A 17,500-nucleotide genomic window follows, 5' to 3' on the forward strand; every position below is an offset into this window, starting at 1 on the left:
TGTTTATGCATGACAGAAATACAGTCTGTTTTCATGTTTATTTATGACCGAGACATAGTCTTCTCAGTTTTACAACAGTTCTGACACTATTTCTATTTCTTGCAAAATAAAATTTCTTTAAAATCCAAAGACTACCGTAATATTGCCGTTCATCAATAAAAGTTTTTCTTTATTTAGTGGGTTTTTTTTGTTGTTTTTGTAAACCCAAACAATAAATATTGAAGGGAGTTTTGAACTGTGATTTTCATTTCTTGCAGAGAAATTAATATACAAGTAACAAATAATTATTATTATCACTGTCATTACTACTATTATAATTATCATTATTGTTACCATCATCATTGATGTTATTATTACTATTATTGTTATTAAAAAGATATTTCTACAGAGCATAACCACAGAGCTCTACACATTTTATACTGACAATGAAAAGATGATTTACCATAAAAAAAGGACTAAAAAATAAAACAATGTTAACTGGAGAGAGAGAGAGAGACTTGACACGGACACTTTTATGTCACTGGCCATGAGGTCCTTATGACATGGATGAAGGCATCCACATATTTTCATAGCATGACAAGACATTAAAACAAAGGAATGAATACGGTGAAATCAAACATCATAACAAAACAAAAACAAAAAAGTTCTTTCCTTGAAGATAAATAGTAACAACCAACAGGCCGCCCAGCACATTACAACTCCATTCATTCATCCATCACTGAAACATGTTCCATCTGGAACAACTCCATTCATTCATCCATCACTGAAACATGTTCCATCTGGAACAACTCCATTCATTCATCCATCACTGAAACATGTTCGAAACATATTCCATCAGGTGGTTCAAAAGGAAAATGTCAAATCTCTTATTACATTACAACTCCATTCATTCATCCATCACTGAAACATGTTCCATCAGGTGGTTAAAAAGGAAAATGTCAAATCTCTTATTACATTACAACTCCATTCATTCATCCATCACTGAAACATGTTCCATCAGGTGGTTAAAAAGGAAAATGTCAAATCTCTTATTACATTACAACTCCATTCATTCATCCATCACTGAAACATGTTCCATCAGGTGGTTAAAAAGGAAAATGTCAAATCTCTTATCTAAACATGCAGTTTGTAACTGTGAGTGGTGTTTTTTTGCCTAATCTTCATAGCTTCGGACATAAATTTTGCCATCAAGTTTATCACCGTGTGATCTTCTGATGCTGACATGTTAAAAAGACATGTTTGCAGTAAAAGATCTCTTCTTTTTGATCTCTTCTTTTTGTAGTAAAAGATCTCTTCCTTTTTTTTTCTTTTTCTTTTTTTTGTAGCATCTTTTAAAAACCCTACATAACATTTACTGAGAGAGAGAGAGAGAGAGAGAGAGAGAGAGAGAGAGAGAGAGAAAACAAAACACTGCACACACACCAAGCAGCAGACATATGAGGGTAGATCAAAGAGCGCGTCACTACACTACAGTGCCACCTATTTTTTTGTATTTTTTCTTGCGTGCAGTTTTATTTGTTTTTCCTATCAAAGTGGATTTTTCTACAGAATTTTGCCAGGAACAACCCTTTTGTTGCCGTGGGTTCTTTTACGTGCATGCTGCTCACAGGACCTTGGTTTATCGTCTCATCCGAATCACTAGCATCCAGACCACCACTCAAGGTCTAGTGAAGGGGGAGAAAATATCGGCGGCTGAGCCATGATTTGAACCAGCGCGCTCAGATTCTCTCGCTTCCTAAACAGATGCATTACCTCTAGGCTATCACCACTGGACAAAGTGCACTGCAGTCAGGGCAGACGTTATTGAAAAGTTGGAAGAGTCAAGTTTTTTTTCCAGCCAAGCTTTCATGGTAAGGCCGAGAACTTTTTGGTTTACCCCTGTAGTTGTACAAGTGAAACAGACTCACAGAAAAACATGTGTGAAGACAGAGAAGTGATAGGAAGAGACTGAAACAGAAGGCTTACAAGGATTTCTGTCTCCAAAAATTACTTCTTGTTTATTCATTTATCTATTCTAAATCTTTATATATTCATTCATTTATTTATATATTTATTCATTTATTTCAAGTACAAAAAAGTAAGCAAGTAGATTATCTACTAAAGGTGAGAAAAAAAGTATCTACACACACACATGCATCCATTTACACTCAAACACACACACACACGCACACACACATACAGTGTGAGTGTGTGTGTGTGTGTGTGTGTGTGTGTGTGTGTGTGTGTGTGTGGAGGGGGCAGCTGTCAGGGTGTTTGTGTGTGTCTGTTTGAAAAGATATACACACCACTGATAGAACAAAGAAGAAGGAAGACAGACAAAACACACACACACACACACACACACACACACACACACACACACACACATACACACTACCAGCACCTCCACCACCAATGCAAACAACTCCAGATCCCCCCCCCTCTCCCCACACAAACACACCCTCCACCTTTCTACACCTTCACACCACTTACAGGTAACACACACACACACACACACACACAAACCACCCACACAAGTAATTCACACTCTACCCACAGGTAACACACATACACCACCTACACAAGTAAACATCATACCACACACGGGACACACACACGCACACCAGCGATACAAGTAACACACACCACTCATCACCCACACAGGTAACAGGTACCACACACAGGTAACACCTACACAGGTACCACACACAGGTAGCACCTACACAGGTACCACACACAGGTACCACACACAGGTAACACCTACACAGGTAACAAACACCACTCATCACCCCCCCCCCACACACACACACACACACACCCAGCACTCACAGGTAAGTCCAGGGCAGAATCCAGGTTGACGACCAGGAGGGCCGAGTGCACACTGTCCTCATCGATCCCTTCCTCTCTCACCTTCACCACCACCTGAACAATCCACAGTGCACACTGTTCACCCCCCGAAAACGCAAAATGGCTGTCTATGATGTGAATTATACCGTCATACACGCACACACACAAAAAAAAACCCACAAATTTTGGCTGCCTACATGTTGGGGATTATAGTCATACATGCACACACACAAAAATCATAATATAAACTACAAGTATAGATATGGGTGAACAGGTAAGTTGCAGCTGACAAATGCAGAAGAAGACACTGTAATTCATAGTACAGCCCAAATTACAGGGCCATGCTTTCAGGGAATGGTAAACTACAAATTAAAAATTCAACTGTATTTAACACAAAACCCTATCACATGTTAAAAAACAACAACAATAGATTAAATGAAATAAATAACAACACCACCACCATACTGAATTTACAGCTAGGGGGCCAGATTAAACACACACACGCACGCACGCACGCACGCACGCACGCACGCACACACATCAAATCATCAAATAACGGAAAACAGGGGGAAAATGAAACTTTCACTTAACAGCTAGGAGATACATATGTAACAAAAAGAAAAAAAAATCAACACCAAATTTTCACATAACAGAAAACAGGGGTGGGCAGGGAGGGGAGGGGGGGGGGGGGGAATTAAGCCCTTGGGAATGTGTACAGACAAATTTTTTGGTTGTCTTTTTCTTACCAGTATAGAAATAGAAAAGACAGCCTAATCACTCGAGAGAGAGAGACAGAGAGTGACAGAGAGAGAGAGAGAGCACAAATGTCAGGGAAAGATAAGACCAATAAGCAGCATTACCAATCAGACAGGACAAGTATGTGCACACAGCACAGCAAAGCTCAAAGTTCGTTGTTCAAACTTTATGCCTTTATGCTGCAATAGGCACAGCATTCATTGTTTGGAAACATAAGCATGTCAGGTGCATGCACTCACAGACACACACACACATGCATGCACACACACACACACACACACACACACACACACAAAGACTAATATCACTTTAAGTGGAAAGATGTTGAAGTGAAGACTACTATACACAAAGACCGGGAGTGAGAGAGAGAGACAGATCGAGACAGTGAGAAAGACAGACAGGCAGATACAGTGAGAGAGAGACAGACAGACAGACAGACAGTGAGAGAGAGACAGACAGACAGACAGACAAAGAGTGAGAGACAGAGACAGTGAGAGAGACAGACAGAGAGACAGTAAGAGAGAGAGAGAGACAGACAAACAGACAGTGAGAGAGAGAGACAGAGACAGTGAGAGAGACACAGAGAGAGAGAGAGACAGAGACAGAAACAGACAGACAGAGACACTGACACTGAGACAGTGAGAGAGACGGAGAGAGAGAGAGACACAGACACAGACAGAGAATGACACAGAGACAGAGACACAGACACAGACAGAGAATGACATAGAGACAGAGACACAGACACAGACAGAGAATGACATAGAGACAGAGACACAGACACAGACAGAGAATGACACAGAGACAGAGACAGAGAATGACACAGAGACACAGACACAGACACAGACAGAGAATGACACAGAGACAGAGACAAAGAGAGGAAGGCAAAAATGAAGACAGAGAGAAAATATAACAGAGAGAAAATAACAAGAGAGTGAAAAGAGTCCGACAGATAATAGCAGAGACCGGAACCGACGAGCACACAGATTGATGTCAGACTGCATCAAGCACTGGTTAAAATGTATCAGACATTTGTGCAAAGGGAACTCGATACATGAGAAGATAAGTCTGTTCTTTCTTCCAGACTTAAGGTGTCAAACTCATGCTTTACAGATTTGGGAGAGATATACAAAACTGATAAAAAAGAGAAACAGAAAGGAAAATGACAAGGGAGAGAGACAGAGAAGGAGAGAGAGAGGAGAGAGACAGACAGACAGAGACAGGAAGAGAGAGACAGAGAGAGAAAGAAGAAGAGACCAAGAGAGAAAGGAGAGACACAGAGAGACAGAAAGAAGGAGAGACAGAGAGGCACACAGAGAGAGAGAAAGAGAGAGAAAGGAGAGAGACAGAGAGACAGACAGACACACAGAGAAGGAGAGACAGAGAGACACAGGGACAGTGAGATGGAGAAACAGACAGACAGAAACAGAAAGAGAGGAAGAAAGAGACAAAGAAAAAAAAAGTGTGTGTGAGAAAGAAAAACAAACACAGAGGGAGAGAGAAGACATAGAGAGAAAGAGACTTCAGAAAGAGAGAACCTGACCAAAAGAAAGATAGAGGGAGAGAGAAGACATAGAGAGAAAGAGACTTCAGAAAGAGAGAACCTGACCAAAAGAAAGATAGAGGGAGAGAGAAGACATAGAGAGAAAGAGACTTCAGAAAGAGAGAACCTGACCAAAAGAAAGATAGAGGGAGAGAGAAGACATAGAGAGAAAGAGACTTCAGAAAGAGAGAACCTGACCAAAAGAAAGATAGTGGGAGAGAGAAGACATAGAGAGAAAGTGACTTCAGACAGGGAGAACCTGACCAAAAGAAAAGATTAAGTGAATATAAAAACAAAGAAAGAAAAATATCAACAGATGTGAACAGATATAGAAAGAGGAAAAAAAGCGTTTTCAGTTTCATTTTCAAGGAAGCATCAAAGCTTGCAGACAGATCCACATACGCCACATCACATCTACTCTGAAAACAACAAAAAATTGTTTTTAATTTTTTCAAAGGAACCAAAGAACAGAGAAAAAAAGGGAGAGAAAAAAAAAAGCAAAATCTATGACAGAAAAAAAGAAACAGAGAGAAAGAGTTCTGGTTAACTTTCTCTCTCTTTTTTTAATACAAAGTTACTGATTTTCTTTTCAAGCAAAAATACAAAAGCAATCAGTTTCCCTCATTTTTTTCCTTGCTATCCTAGAAATATTTGAATCTCCAAGAAAACAACAAACAAACAAAATAATAATGTAATAAATCACAAAGAAAAGATAAGAAATAAAAGTTTAAAACATCTACAAGAAATCAATAGGAGGAGTCTGTATTATACTCCATGTTTGGTGATAGCGCTTGTAGTTTTTAGAGGCATTTGACTGGCTAAGAGCGGCCTGGGCAAGACGGGTCATCTTTTCACTGTTAACCACGCAAAATTTGGCCAAACAGCAAACCGATAGGCCTAGTTTGCATCGGTTTGACATGGTACAGTATATGACACCAAATAATGATTTTAGCAACTAATATTAAAAAAAAAAAGAAATGAAAAAAATTAAAAAGTACCCCAAACAAAAGCTGAGGTATATGCAAAGAGAGACAGGGTGAGAGAGAGAGTGGGGAAGAGAGTGGGCAGAGGGTGTAGGGGTGAGGGGGGGGAGGGTGCAGGGTGATTTCCTGACACCCACAAACAGCTCTGAAAGATAACAACAGAAAGACAATAATTTGAAACTATCATAGTAAAATGATTTACAGCATAAAAAAATTTATATCAATAGAAAAAAAAAAGCACACAAAAAACTCTAAACTATTTAAGAACATGCACACACAATAATACAGCTGGGTTTAAAGCTTAATGTAAGGACACTAGCAACTGATGAAGAAAACAGTAATTGCATGCATGTGCGCTTGCATGCGAACCCCCCCCCACCCCCCACCCCACCCCACTTCCCCCCAACACATACACACAATAAATGTAAACACACACACACACACACACATGACACTTCACAACATAGTACACACACATGCACACACATGTTTGAACAGATTTGACACACTCTCTCTCTCTCTCTCTCTTTCTCCCTCACACACAACACACACAAGGTCAACTGTGACAAGAACCCATCAAATTCTATTAATCAATTGATTGATTTCTGTTTTGAATTTTGATAAAACCACACTTTACATTTGTCCATAAAGTTTAAATCCACACAAAACATAACTCTAATGCATTTCCCATGCAGTGACAGATAAACTACATCAATGATTATCAACTCATCGCAATAATCTAACACGAAGTTCTTGACAGTTGCTAATAAGTACATTCATTCTTGAAGGACTACCCCCTTACTGATACAAGACAGAGCTTACAGGTCGGGGTGTCAGTTACCATTCTGAATCTTCTTCCTAACAGGAGTGCATTACTTCTGATGAGCAAAATCAATCACATCACTTCCAAGTACACAAAGTGCATGCATTGCACTTCAAATCCAAGCTATGCCGGTTCTGCCAAAGTTCAGCACTCAAAGGGGTTAATATCATACACATATACAAAGATATCACTTTGCCTGTGTTCAGATACTGAAGGGAAAAGAAAATCACAGAGAGAGAGATGAATATCTTGGAGAGCTGGTGTCTTCATATTTCCCTTTATTAAATCCTTTTGTCAGAATTTTTCTTCTTTTTTTTTTTTTTTTAATCTTTATTGCAAAAAGAAAAAAGAAAAAAAAAGGAAGCTAAAAATTACAACAAATCAAAAAAAGTTATCAACCAAGTTCTTCACAGAAAAATAAGTCATTTGTTAATGATTACAACAGAATTTGTCCACACAGAGACAAAAATATATATTACATTTTGAATTATGTTTTAACCAGTACAAAGAACTTGACAGCAGTGGTAACTCTCATATATAAAGTACTGGAGTCACTCACACTGTGACATTGTATGATTAAAATCTCTGAGTTTCACTATTTTTTATCAACAGAAAATGTATTCATAACAAAAGTGCTTTTTTTAAAAGGTTAAAAGAAACTTAGGTTTTTAGCTTCCTTTTTTTTTTTTTAACTTAGGTTAAAGGTTATGAGTGCCTTTTACGCTCTGTTAAGTCAAGAAAATATAGACACAGGAAATACAGAATCATGTTGATGGTTTATTCAAATTCACGCTTGTATGTATGAAACTAAGAGTGAAGTAATTTTATGGCATAAACTAAAACAGAAAACTACTTAAAGTAATAACCACTTATTATTTTACTTACTGTAAAGTAATAACCACTGAAAAACATTTACCAATGTGCACTCTTAACACACACACACACACACACACACACACACACACACACACACACACACACACTGGCACTCATATCTGCCTAATCTCTCCCCAACACACATTCATTGGAAACACATGCACACATAAGCACACACACATACGCGCACGCACACAAACACACACACACACATACACACACACTAACTAAGGCACCCACATCTGCCTAATCTCTCCCAAACACACAAGTTCACTGGAAATGTATGCACACCCAAGCTTTCACACACACACACACACACAGACATTACAGCGCTTCCACAGATTTAGTCAAGCAGCAACTTCAGATCACTCAATGTGAGGAACATGTTAATAAAAAATTATTTAATCCGTATGTGCTATGTTCTAAACACAAAACACACAAGATCTCCCACAAAGCTTCCTTCAAATGTCACACATCCTGAGTTAAGGTTATAATGAAACTTCGTATTGAGAGCTCAAGAGTACACTGACAATTAACACTTTAACACAGGTGACAATATTCAGAATTAAATAGGGTACAGTCAACTGGCAATAAATTGACAACTAATTACGTTAACATCTGTGATACTATTTTGAAGAATACTAGAGTAATATTTTGAACTTGAAGTGAAAAAGTTTAATTCAACTGAAAATATATCAATACTTCAATGTCAGTGACAGTATTTTGAAATAAAAAGATCTAACATGCATTATTTTGAGGAAAAAAAAAGGTTTGACTTAACTGAAAACAAACTGACAACTTATAGTTTAAAATCAGTGACAGTAGTTTGAAATAACAAAGTGCAATATTCTGAAATCAAAGATTTTTAATCTAAATGAAAGTAAATCAGTACTTCAACATAGTGACAGTATTTTGAAATAAACAGTGTTATATTTTGAAATTAATAGGTAAACTGACAATCAATACACAACACCAGTGTCAATATTTTTTTAATAAATAGGTGTTGTCGTGTTTTTTTTAATAAAATAATTAAACTGAAAGAAAACTGAAAAACAATGAACTTATACTTATTTATTTTATTTCAGAATACATAGGTGAAATAATCAAACTACTATCAACCTGATCTGGTCTTGTCAATCTTAGTCTGATGAGTCTGAAACCAATCTATGTTATTCATAAACATTTCATTATCTGCTTATTTCTTAATTAGCTTGGTCCCCTCACACAAGAAGACTGTTTTTCTTTGTTCATTTGTATGTGTGGGTTGTTTTGGTTTTTTTTTTTTGTTGCTGTTATGTGCGTGCATGCATGTGTGTGTTTGCTATTAACACTGAAAACGTTCTGCTGACTTATTTCTCTAAAACATTTTGCTCTTAAATGGTCAATTCAAAACAAAACAAAAATCAGACTAAAACTAAAGATAACCAACGACAAAACAATAATTAGATGTGCACAACACAACTGGAATTTCTTCTTTAACAGGAGCTTAAAAAAAGACAAATAATAGTTAAAAAATCAAAGAAAAAAAAGAAACTAACTGTTTAATCAGGATTTCAGAAAAGAAGCCCCCAAAACAAACAAAACAAACAAAAAACAAAACAAAACATAACACAGCAAAGGGGTTGTTGTAATGGCACCAGAGGATTAAATAAAATCAATCTAACACAGCAAAGGGATTGTTTTAAAGGCACCAGAGGATTAAATAAATCAACCTTTGTGTTCTGCAGAGCGTAATACATGTTGCAAACAACAGAACCAAAGCACAAGGATCAAAAAAGTCCAAAGTCTTACACCTCCACTTACCACAAACAACGCACATTTAGCAGATCATCGCATTCACTGAAGCCTTTACAGCCTCAGTTCAAGCGAGAAAAAAAAATCATAATCAATTATTAGAACTGATCATGTATAATGCTTATGATTGTTCATGCTTGGTGAGAATGCACAACGATCATGATTGGAAATGATACATTCGTGCGAACACTATCTGTGAGACAACAAAAATGCTAAAAGAACACGACGTCCATCTAAAACAAGTAGAAAAAAAATCAGAAACAAATATTAGAATGGTTCATACACTGTGCTTCTCATTGTTCATGCTCTTGTGTGACAACAGTCAATATGGAATGCTACATTCATGCAAAACATCATACATGAGATGAACAAGATGTGTATGACAGCACATGCGGCAGTTCAAATCACAACATCCCTCCAAAACATCCTTGCAAAATATGACGTACGTAGACAAGATCCATTCAGTATAATAATCACATCAACATCCAAGGGTTTATGATCACATGAATATGAAAATAACATGAAATAATATGACAGTATTCATGTAACACTACCACACAAACATGACATAATGTGAAATAATGTTGTTGATGGTAACGTGATAATAACTAAACAGCAACGCAGCATGAGCATTGACTATTTAAACCACGTTCTGAGCTGCAAAACAATATCATATGCTGCACGCATATTGATGGGTCTTGTTGTTCATGCTTTTCTCATCAGTCTAAATTACCACAGGATATGATGGTATCACAATTTTCCTTCCTCCTTCAATTCACCTACTGGTGATAATAGTTAAAAAAAAAAGATTAACTGAGAAGTAATTACATTAACGGTGGGGACAAAGCTCCACATGCAAGCATAATGCCTCCACCTTCCCCCTCCGATACAAGACAAATTGGACAACATTAAAAACACCACCGTCAGTGGTCACATTCCGTGTTATATACAAACAGAAGGGAGAAGATGACAATGTAATGACAAATCAAATGATGCGCATGAAACATGAAAAAAAAGCAAGCAAACGGAAGCAGCCGTTAGTTTGATAAAGACTTCTTTTTAAAAAGAAAATTGTGTCTGATGGAGACAGTTTCAATGGTTTTTAAACAGAACAGTATGATAGTAAAAGTAAACTGGTGATGAACTATGCTTCAATGTTGTTGTAACAATGGTACCGAAAGGGTTCATCTGTTTTGTTATCATATTTTCCACATATACGGTTTTTGGGTTGTTTTTTTTCCACTTATATTATTACGTACAGCTGAAATAACTGAAACAACAGCAACGAAAAGTAGATGCATGCAAATATGGGTTATACAAGATTCTTTTTTTTTCCCCCCTTTCTTTTAGGCTGCAGTGTGTATTGTAAATCTTACTGTTGCATTGTTGCAGTGTGCTGTTTTCTCTGTTTTTCGGTTTCCATCTCCAATGGGATCTCTCCATGTAATAAGTGGTTAACGACAATGAAAACCTACTGAGATCTTTGTTAACAATTACATGACACATGCTGGCAACATGCACATACAAAAACATGACTGTTAAACTGGACAGACTACATCACATCAAATAGATCAATGATACACACAAAGAGTATGTGGTCCCCTCACTTACAATATCATATTAAATGATTACTACAAATATGTGGTCCCCTCACTGTACAATATCATTAAATGATTACTACAAATATGTGGTCCCCTCACTGTACAATATCATTAAATGATTATTACAAATATGTGGTCCCCTCACTGTACAATATCATTAAATGATTACTACAAATATGTGGTCCCCTCACTGTACAATATCATTAAATGATTACTACAAATATGTGGTCCACTCACTGTACAATATCATTAAATGATTACTACAAATATGTGGTCCCCTCACTGTACAATATCATTAAATGATTACTACAAATATGTGGTCCACTCACTGTACAATATCATTGAATGATTACTACAAATATGTGGTCCCCTCACTGTAAAATATCATACTAAATGATTACTACAAATATGTGGTCCCCTCACTGTACAATATCATTAAATGATTACTACAAATATGTGGTCCCCTCACTGTACAATATCATTAAATGATTACTACAAATATGTGGTCCACTCACTGTACAATATCATTAAATGATTACTACAAATATGTGGTCCCCTCACTGTAAAATATCATACTAAATGATTACTACAAATATGTGGTCCCCTCACTGTACAATATCATTAAATGATTACTACAAATATGTGGTCCCCTCACTGTACAATATCATTAAATGATTACTACAAATATGTGGTCCCCTCACTGTACAATATCATTAAATGATTACTACAAATATGTGGTCCACTCACTGTACAATATCATTGAATGATTACTACAAATATGTGGTCCCCTAGCCGTGCAATATCATACTAAATGATTACTACAAATATATGGTTCCCTAACCGTACAATATCGTTAAATGATTACTACAAATATGTGGTCCTCTTGCTGTACAATATCATTAAATGATCACTACAAATATGTGGTCCTCTTGCTGTACAATATCATTAAATGATCACTACAAATATGTGATCCCCTCACTGTACAATATCATTAAATGATCACTACTTCTCCTTCTTCGTTCGTGGGCTGCAACTCCAATGTTCACTCGTATGTATACAAGTGGGCTTTTACTTGTATGACCATTTTTACCCCGCCATGTAAGCAGCCATACTCCGTTTTCGGGGTGTGCATGCTGGATATGTTCTTGTTTCCATAACCCACTGAACGCTGATATGGATTACATTATCTTAACGTGTGTATTTGATCTTCTGCGTGTGTATACACACGACAGGGGTTCTGGCACAAGCAGGTCTGCACATACATTGACCTGGGAGATCGGAAAAATCTCCACCCTTTACCCACCAGGCGCCATCACCGTGATTCAACCCGGGACCCTCAGACTGTAAGTCCAATGCTTTAACCACTGGGATATTGTGCCCGTCAAATGATTACTACAAACATGTGGTCCCCTAGCTGTACAATATTATAGTTAATGATTACACAAATGTGTGGAAAAGCAGCTGTTTTCTTGATTTCCTTTACCACTACATGCACCTCAAACCCTGTACAGTACAACTGCACCAATGAATTTGCACTTTATGCATGCATCTAAGCAGTTATTAGGTGTCAAAGTTTTCCTTAATCAACTGGTTTTAAAGGTTATCTTAAATAGCTGGAGAGGGGCGGTTATTAGGTGTCAAAGTTTTCCTTAATCAACTGGTTTTAATGGATATCTTAAATAGCTGGAGAGGGGCGGGAAGGGGGCGGGGGGTGAGGGGCTGGGGGGGGGGGGAGTGTGGGTGTGCTATTTCTTCTTTCACTGCTGCTAATCAAAGATTTGGGGTTCACTGTTTGCTTTGTTTTTGTTGTTGTTGTTGTTATTGTGAGGGGATGAACTATCATCTTTCAAGCAAACATCAATCTTTGCCCAATGATACTTAACTCACTCCGGACAAATAGTTCTCTCCCTTGCTTTTCCCTACAGACGACCCATCTGTTAGGGTTAGGAAAAAAAATCACAAAAAATACAAAACATAAAGTAACTGAATAAAACTCACTGTATTTGACCCACTGACCCCTCTCCTCACATCACTCCAGTGAACGCCCACCCCCCTCCCTCTTCACTGCTCTCAGAAGCTGAGTTACTATTAGTAACTTCTTGTTGGTAGCTTTCTTCACTGCAGATACTTTATTCAACATCTTCATCATCCTCGTCGATGTCAAAACCTTCAGTTTGAAGCATTTCAATCACTTCAGCAGTGGTAAAAGCCGCTGTCGTGATCTAGTTTGCTCCAAAAATTTCCAACTGTATCGCCTGTGATGCTATTTTCAATACACATGCAGATTAGCTTGTCATGTGGGGTCATGAACTCGCTGGCTCGCTGTGGAGTGTGTTGTTACGAAATCTCATGAAGAAACTTTCCATTTGACCCTTGACACGTTCGCAATGCCCGGTGTAGCTGCGATTGTTATGCTACGCCATGAGGAAAATGTGGAAAAAATTTTAACTGTCGAAACCGCTATAGCTTTCTGTCGTCCGGAACGCCACCTTACATCAGGAACGCTATAGCGTTCCATAGTCCAGAGTGAGCTAAAAAAAAATCCCTTTTTTACAAAATACAAAAGAGATGGAGGAACGCAGACAAAAGCAAACTGATGCAATATTTTGTTGTAGTTTTCAGTTCTGTGACTACGGAAAAAAGAATTGAAAGAAAACCCACCACAGTCAAAAACAGTAATGTGGAGAGGAAAGGGAGGCCATTCCCTTTTCCAAGTCATGAAATATACCCATGTTCTAACCCCCAGCTCTTACCATTCATCACAAATATGAAATATACCCATGTTCTAACCCCCAGCTCTTATGATTCATCACAAATATGAAATATACCAATGTTCTAACATCAAACTCTTATGATTCATCACAAATATGAAATGTACCCATGTTCTAACATCAAACTCTTACCATTCATCACAAATATGAAATATACCCATGTTCTAACATCAAACTCTTATGATTCATCACAAATATGAAATATACCCATGTTCTAACCCCCAGCTCTTATGATTCATCACAAATATGAAATATACCAATGTTCTAACATCAAACTCTTATGATTCATCACAAATATGAAATGTACCCATGTTCTAACATCAAACTCTTACCATTCATCACAAATATGAAATATACCCATGTTCTAACCCCAAACTCATCATTCATCACAAATATGAAATATACCCATCACAAGAATAAAAGGAAATAATATAAATCTTTTTTTTTTAATATATAAAAAAAGAAAGAGTGAGAGAAAAAAAACTGAACCTCCCAAAAATGATAAGAATAAGAATAAAGAAAACGAGACAAGAAAATGGTGAAAAAAACCACCAACCGCCCCCCACCTCCCTCCAACTAACTACACTAAACTTTCCTTCATCATACCACACTAACCCTCACTACAAGGAAGAAAGAAAAAAAAAGAAGAAAAAAAAACAACCACCATCAATAGCAAAATCTTTCTTTTTCTTTTTTCTTTTTTTTTTTACAGGACACTCCCTTTCTTGCATGCACAGTTACACAAACAAAAACAACAAAAAAACAAACACGCATGCAAAAAAGACAAATGCATGACAAAGCGACCATCCAATAATGACTGAAAAAAACAACAACAGCGTCGACAAAGGTAACAACAGACGTCGACAGAGGCAGACGATAGTACGAACAAGGCGTATCGACTATACAACTGCTAAACACCGTACATACGATGTGGTGTGAGAGGAGGTATGAGAAGTGAACGGAACGACAAGCAATTGACTGAAATGGGAAGATGCTTACTTTGTTCAGTTGCTGTGGAATGATGATCAATGCACACACGCCCACACACATACACACACACACACACACAGAATTAGCAGGAGGGAATCCCAGATTTCATCCACACTGGAATCATCGTCTGCATCTCTTGATATATTATGATGATTTTTCTTTCTTTTTTTTTTTTTGGTCGACAAAATCAAATTACAACCTACTCTCATGATCCTGCAACACCTTTTTGAATCAATCATGATCATGATTGTAACAAGGATGATGATGGAAAAAAAATGATGATGATGATGACGATAATGATCTTCAAGACCATACCTGAATCCACAATAACCACAGTGGAATACAGTTAATATTAATACTATTCATATATTTTTCATCAGTTCCGAATGTAACTACTGAGGTAAATTCATTCTGACAAATTCTGAACCTTTCAGCCGATAAAAAAAATTTCAAACTGAAAACACTTTTTACCATTCATCCATAAATCCTAGTGATTTCTGACAAACACGAGGCAAAATTAATTTCTCGAAACTCCTCATCAAATAAATGAGCTCAACTTCAAAACTAGTCTTCAAAACTGAACCCAAGCCTGGTAAAAACAGTACACGGTTAATTAAGACATTACCAAAACAGCACTGCTGTTAATCAAAATATCTCTTGTACCATGCGAGCTTGGTACTGACAAACACACACCCAAAACTCTGAAATGTGGACGATCATTAAGAAAACAAAAAACAGGGGCAAAACAAATAAAACGAGCAAATGATCCATGCATCTGTAAAAACCCCAATACACCAATTAACAGCTGCCACACTTGGTGATACAAACCAACATGCATGCATTTAAATCTTATTTCGTTTCTACACATTACACATTTCTACACACTGAAAATTTTATTTCATTTCTATGAAGATTTCATTTAATTTCTACACATTACTGTTGACCCCAGGGTTATAATGAATAATTATAACCAAAAAAATTCAGAAATCAAGATATCACAGTAGCTGACTATGCCTAATAATCAAGAAGAAAAAATGAGGAGGAAAGCTAAATGATAAAAAAAAAAATCAAAAAAAAATCTGTGATGTGAAGATTAATATGCATGGCATGGGTATGGATAGATGAGTGTGTATGTACGTATGAAAGTATATCACAGATTGACATAACTTTACAGCTGGACCAACAGCAAAATTGGTTTCCCCAATGCAGTAGGAAATCACTTACAGCTTAGTCTTTTGTGAAGGACTATAACTCTCAAACTAGGAGGCAAAATTGCACTGGCTCTTAATGCTACAGCCTTGGGTGCTAGTTGTCCTTTGGGAACCATCCCAACGCTGACTGTCCTAAAGCCCTCTTGGTCGAGAGAGTGGGGATGTAACTTGGACAAGACACTCTCCACTGTAATCAAATTCTAGCCCAGACAGCCGGGACAGCAGTTACCTCCTCTGCTGTTCTGATGGTCATAGTGGAAAACAACTGACTATCATACATAAAAAGAATATATTCATTCTACAACAGCATATCGTGCATTATCCAACGAGCTCTTCAGGCTTGTGGTGTGGTTTCCAGTTTTCATTCTTGGTATTTACTATCAAGAGCATATGTAAATATACATATGTTTATATGTAAGTCTCAGCAACTAATCCAACACTGGCTAAAACACCATCTGACAATGTGGTCTATGTAAAATGTGGACGTGTGTCACTGTTGTCTGCATTTCCTTTTATTTTTTTCCTCCTAGTGTACTCTTTTTTTTAAAATATTTTTTTTATGCTGTTGTCTTCTTGTGTGTGTCAAGTTGTTTTTGCGTAATATGTCCTATACATAACTGTAATGAAAACTGAAATGATAAATAAAACAAAAAACAACGTCTGGGATAATACATCTTTATGTGATGCCCTGTAACTTCCCCAACAACACAGCTTTGTGCAGTCAATAAATACATCATGCCAGACTCTCCTGCAAAGGATGATGGCAGCAAACATGATGGTAATGACCATAAAGAAGATAATGATCAGGGGGAGCGGGGGAGAAACAGGGAGGGGGAGGGGGGGCATAAGGGAAAAAGACTTTCATTCTGTGCCAAAACAGAACCCCCCCCCCCTCCTCTCTCTCTCTTTCTCTCAGTCTGTCTGCTGTCTGTGTTTCTGTCTATCTCATACACATGAACAGAGCTTTATTCTACATAAATAAAAAATTGCTAAAAATTTTACAAATAATTTTCAACCCCCTCTTTTCCACTTATCGTACCCCCCTCCCCCTGCAATGAAAGTGGTATGGCGAAAAACAAAAACGTTGTTTTGTTAAATCATGCAGCAAATCTGACGTGACATATACATACACATACAAACAAGGTTGCCTAAAAAACGTTACACACCTACTGTGTAGTGACACACACACATACACAAATAGACATTTCAGAACATCAACAGTCCAGCTAGCAGCACTCACTCTGTCCAGCTCCAGAGGATCATTGGCCAGGTACAGCCAGGTGGCTCGCACATGGACCATGCCCTTCTTCACGTCCTCCAGGGGCAGCC

At 37.4% G+C, this 17,500-nt stretch overlaps 1 protein-coding gene across 2 annotated transcripts in view; it reads right to left on the reverse strand.

Annotated features, from left to right (window-relative positions):
• LOC143276586 (extended synaptotagmin-2-like) overlaps positions 1-17,500 on the reverse strand; it is an 85,786-nt gene that overhangs the window by 34,512 nt on the left and 33,774 nt on the right. Inside the window, exons 13-14 of one of the 2 annotated variants that reach the window (XM_076581186.1) lie at positions 17,412-17,500; positions 2,809-2,889 (exon numbers count right to left, since the gene is read on the reverse strand). The exon at positions 17,412-17,500 is cut by the window's right edge and continues 1 nt beyond it. In XM_076581186.1, the coding sequence (XP_076437301.1) occupies positions 2,809-2,889; positions 17,412-17,500 (170 nt within the window). Of the gene's footprint in view, positions 1-2,808; positions 2,902-17,411 lie in introns of both variants that reach the window. The other variant, XM_076581185.1, reaches the window with a different exon arrangement.

This window comes from Babylonia areolata, chromosome 32 (assembly GCF_041734735.1).
Source record: "Babylonia areolata isolate BAREFJ2019XMU chromosome 32, ASM4173473v1, whole genome shotgun sequence".
NCBI classification, from domain to species: domain Eukaryota; kingdom Metazoa; phylum Mollusca; class Gastropoda; order Neogastropoda; family Buccinidae; genus Babylonia; species Babylonia areolata.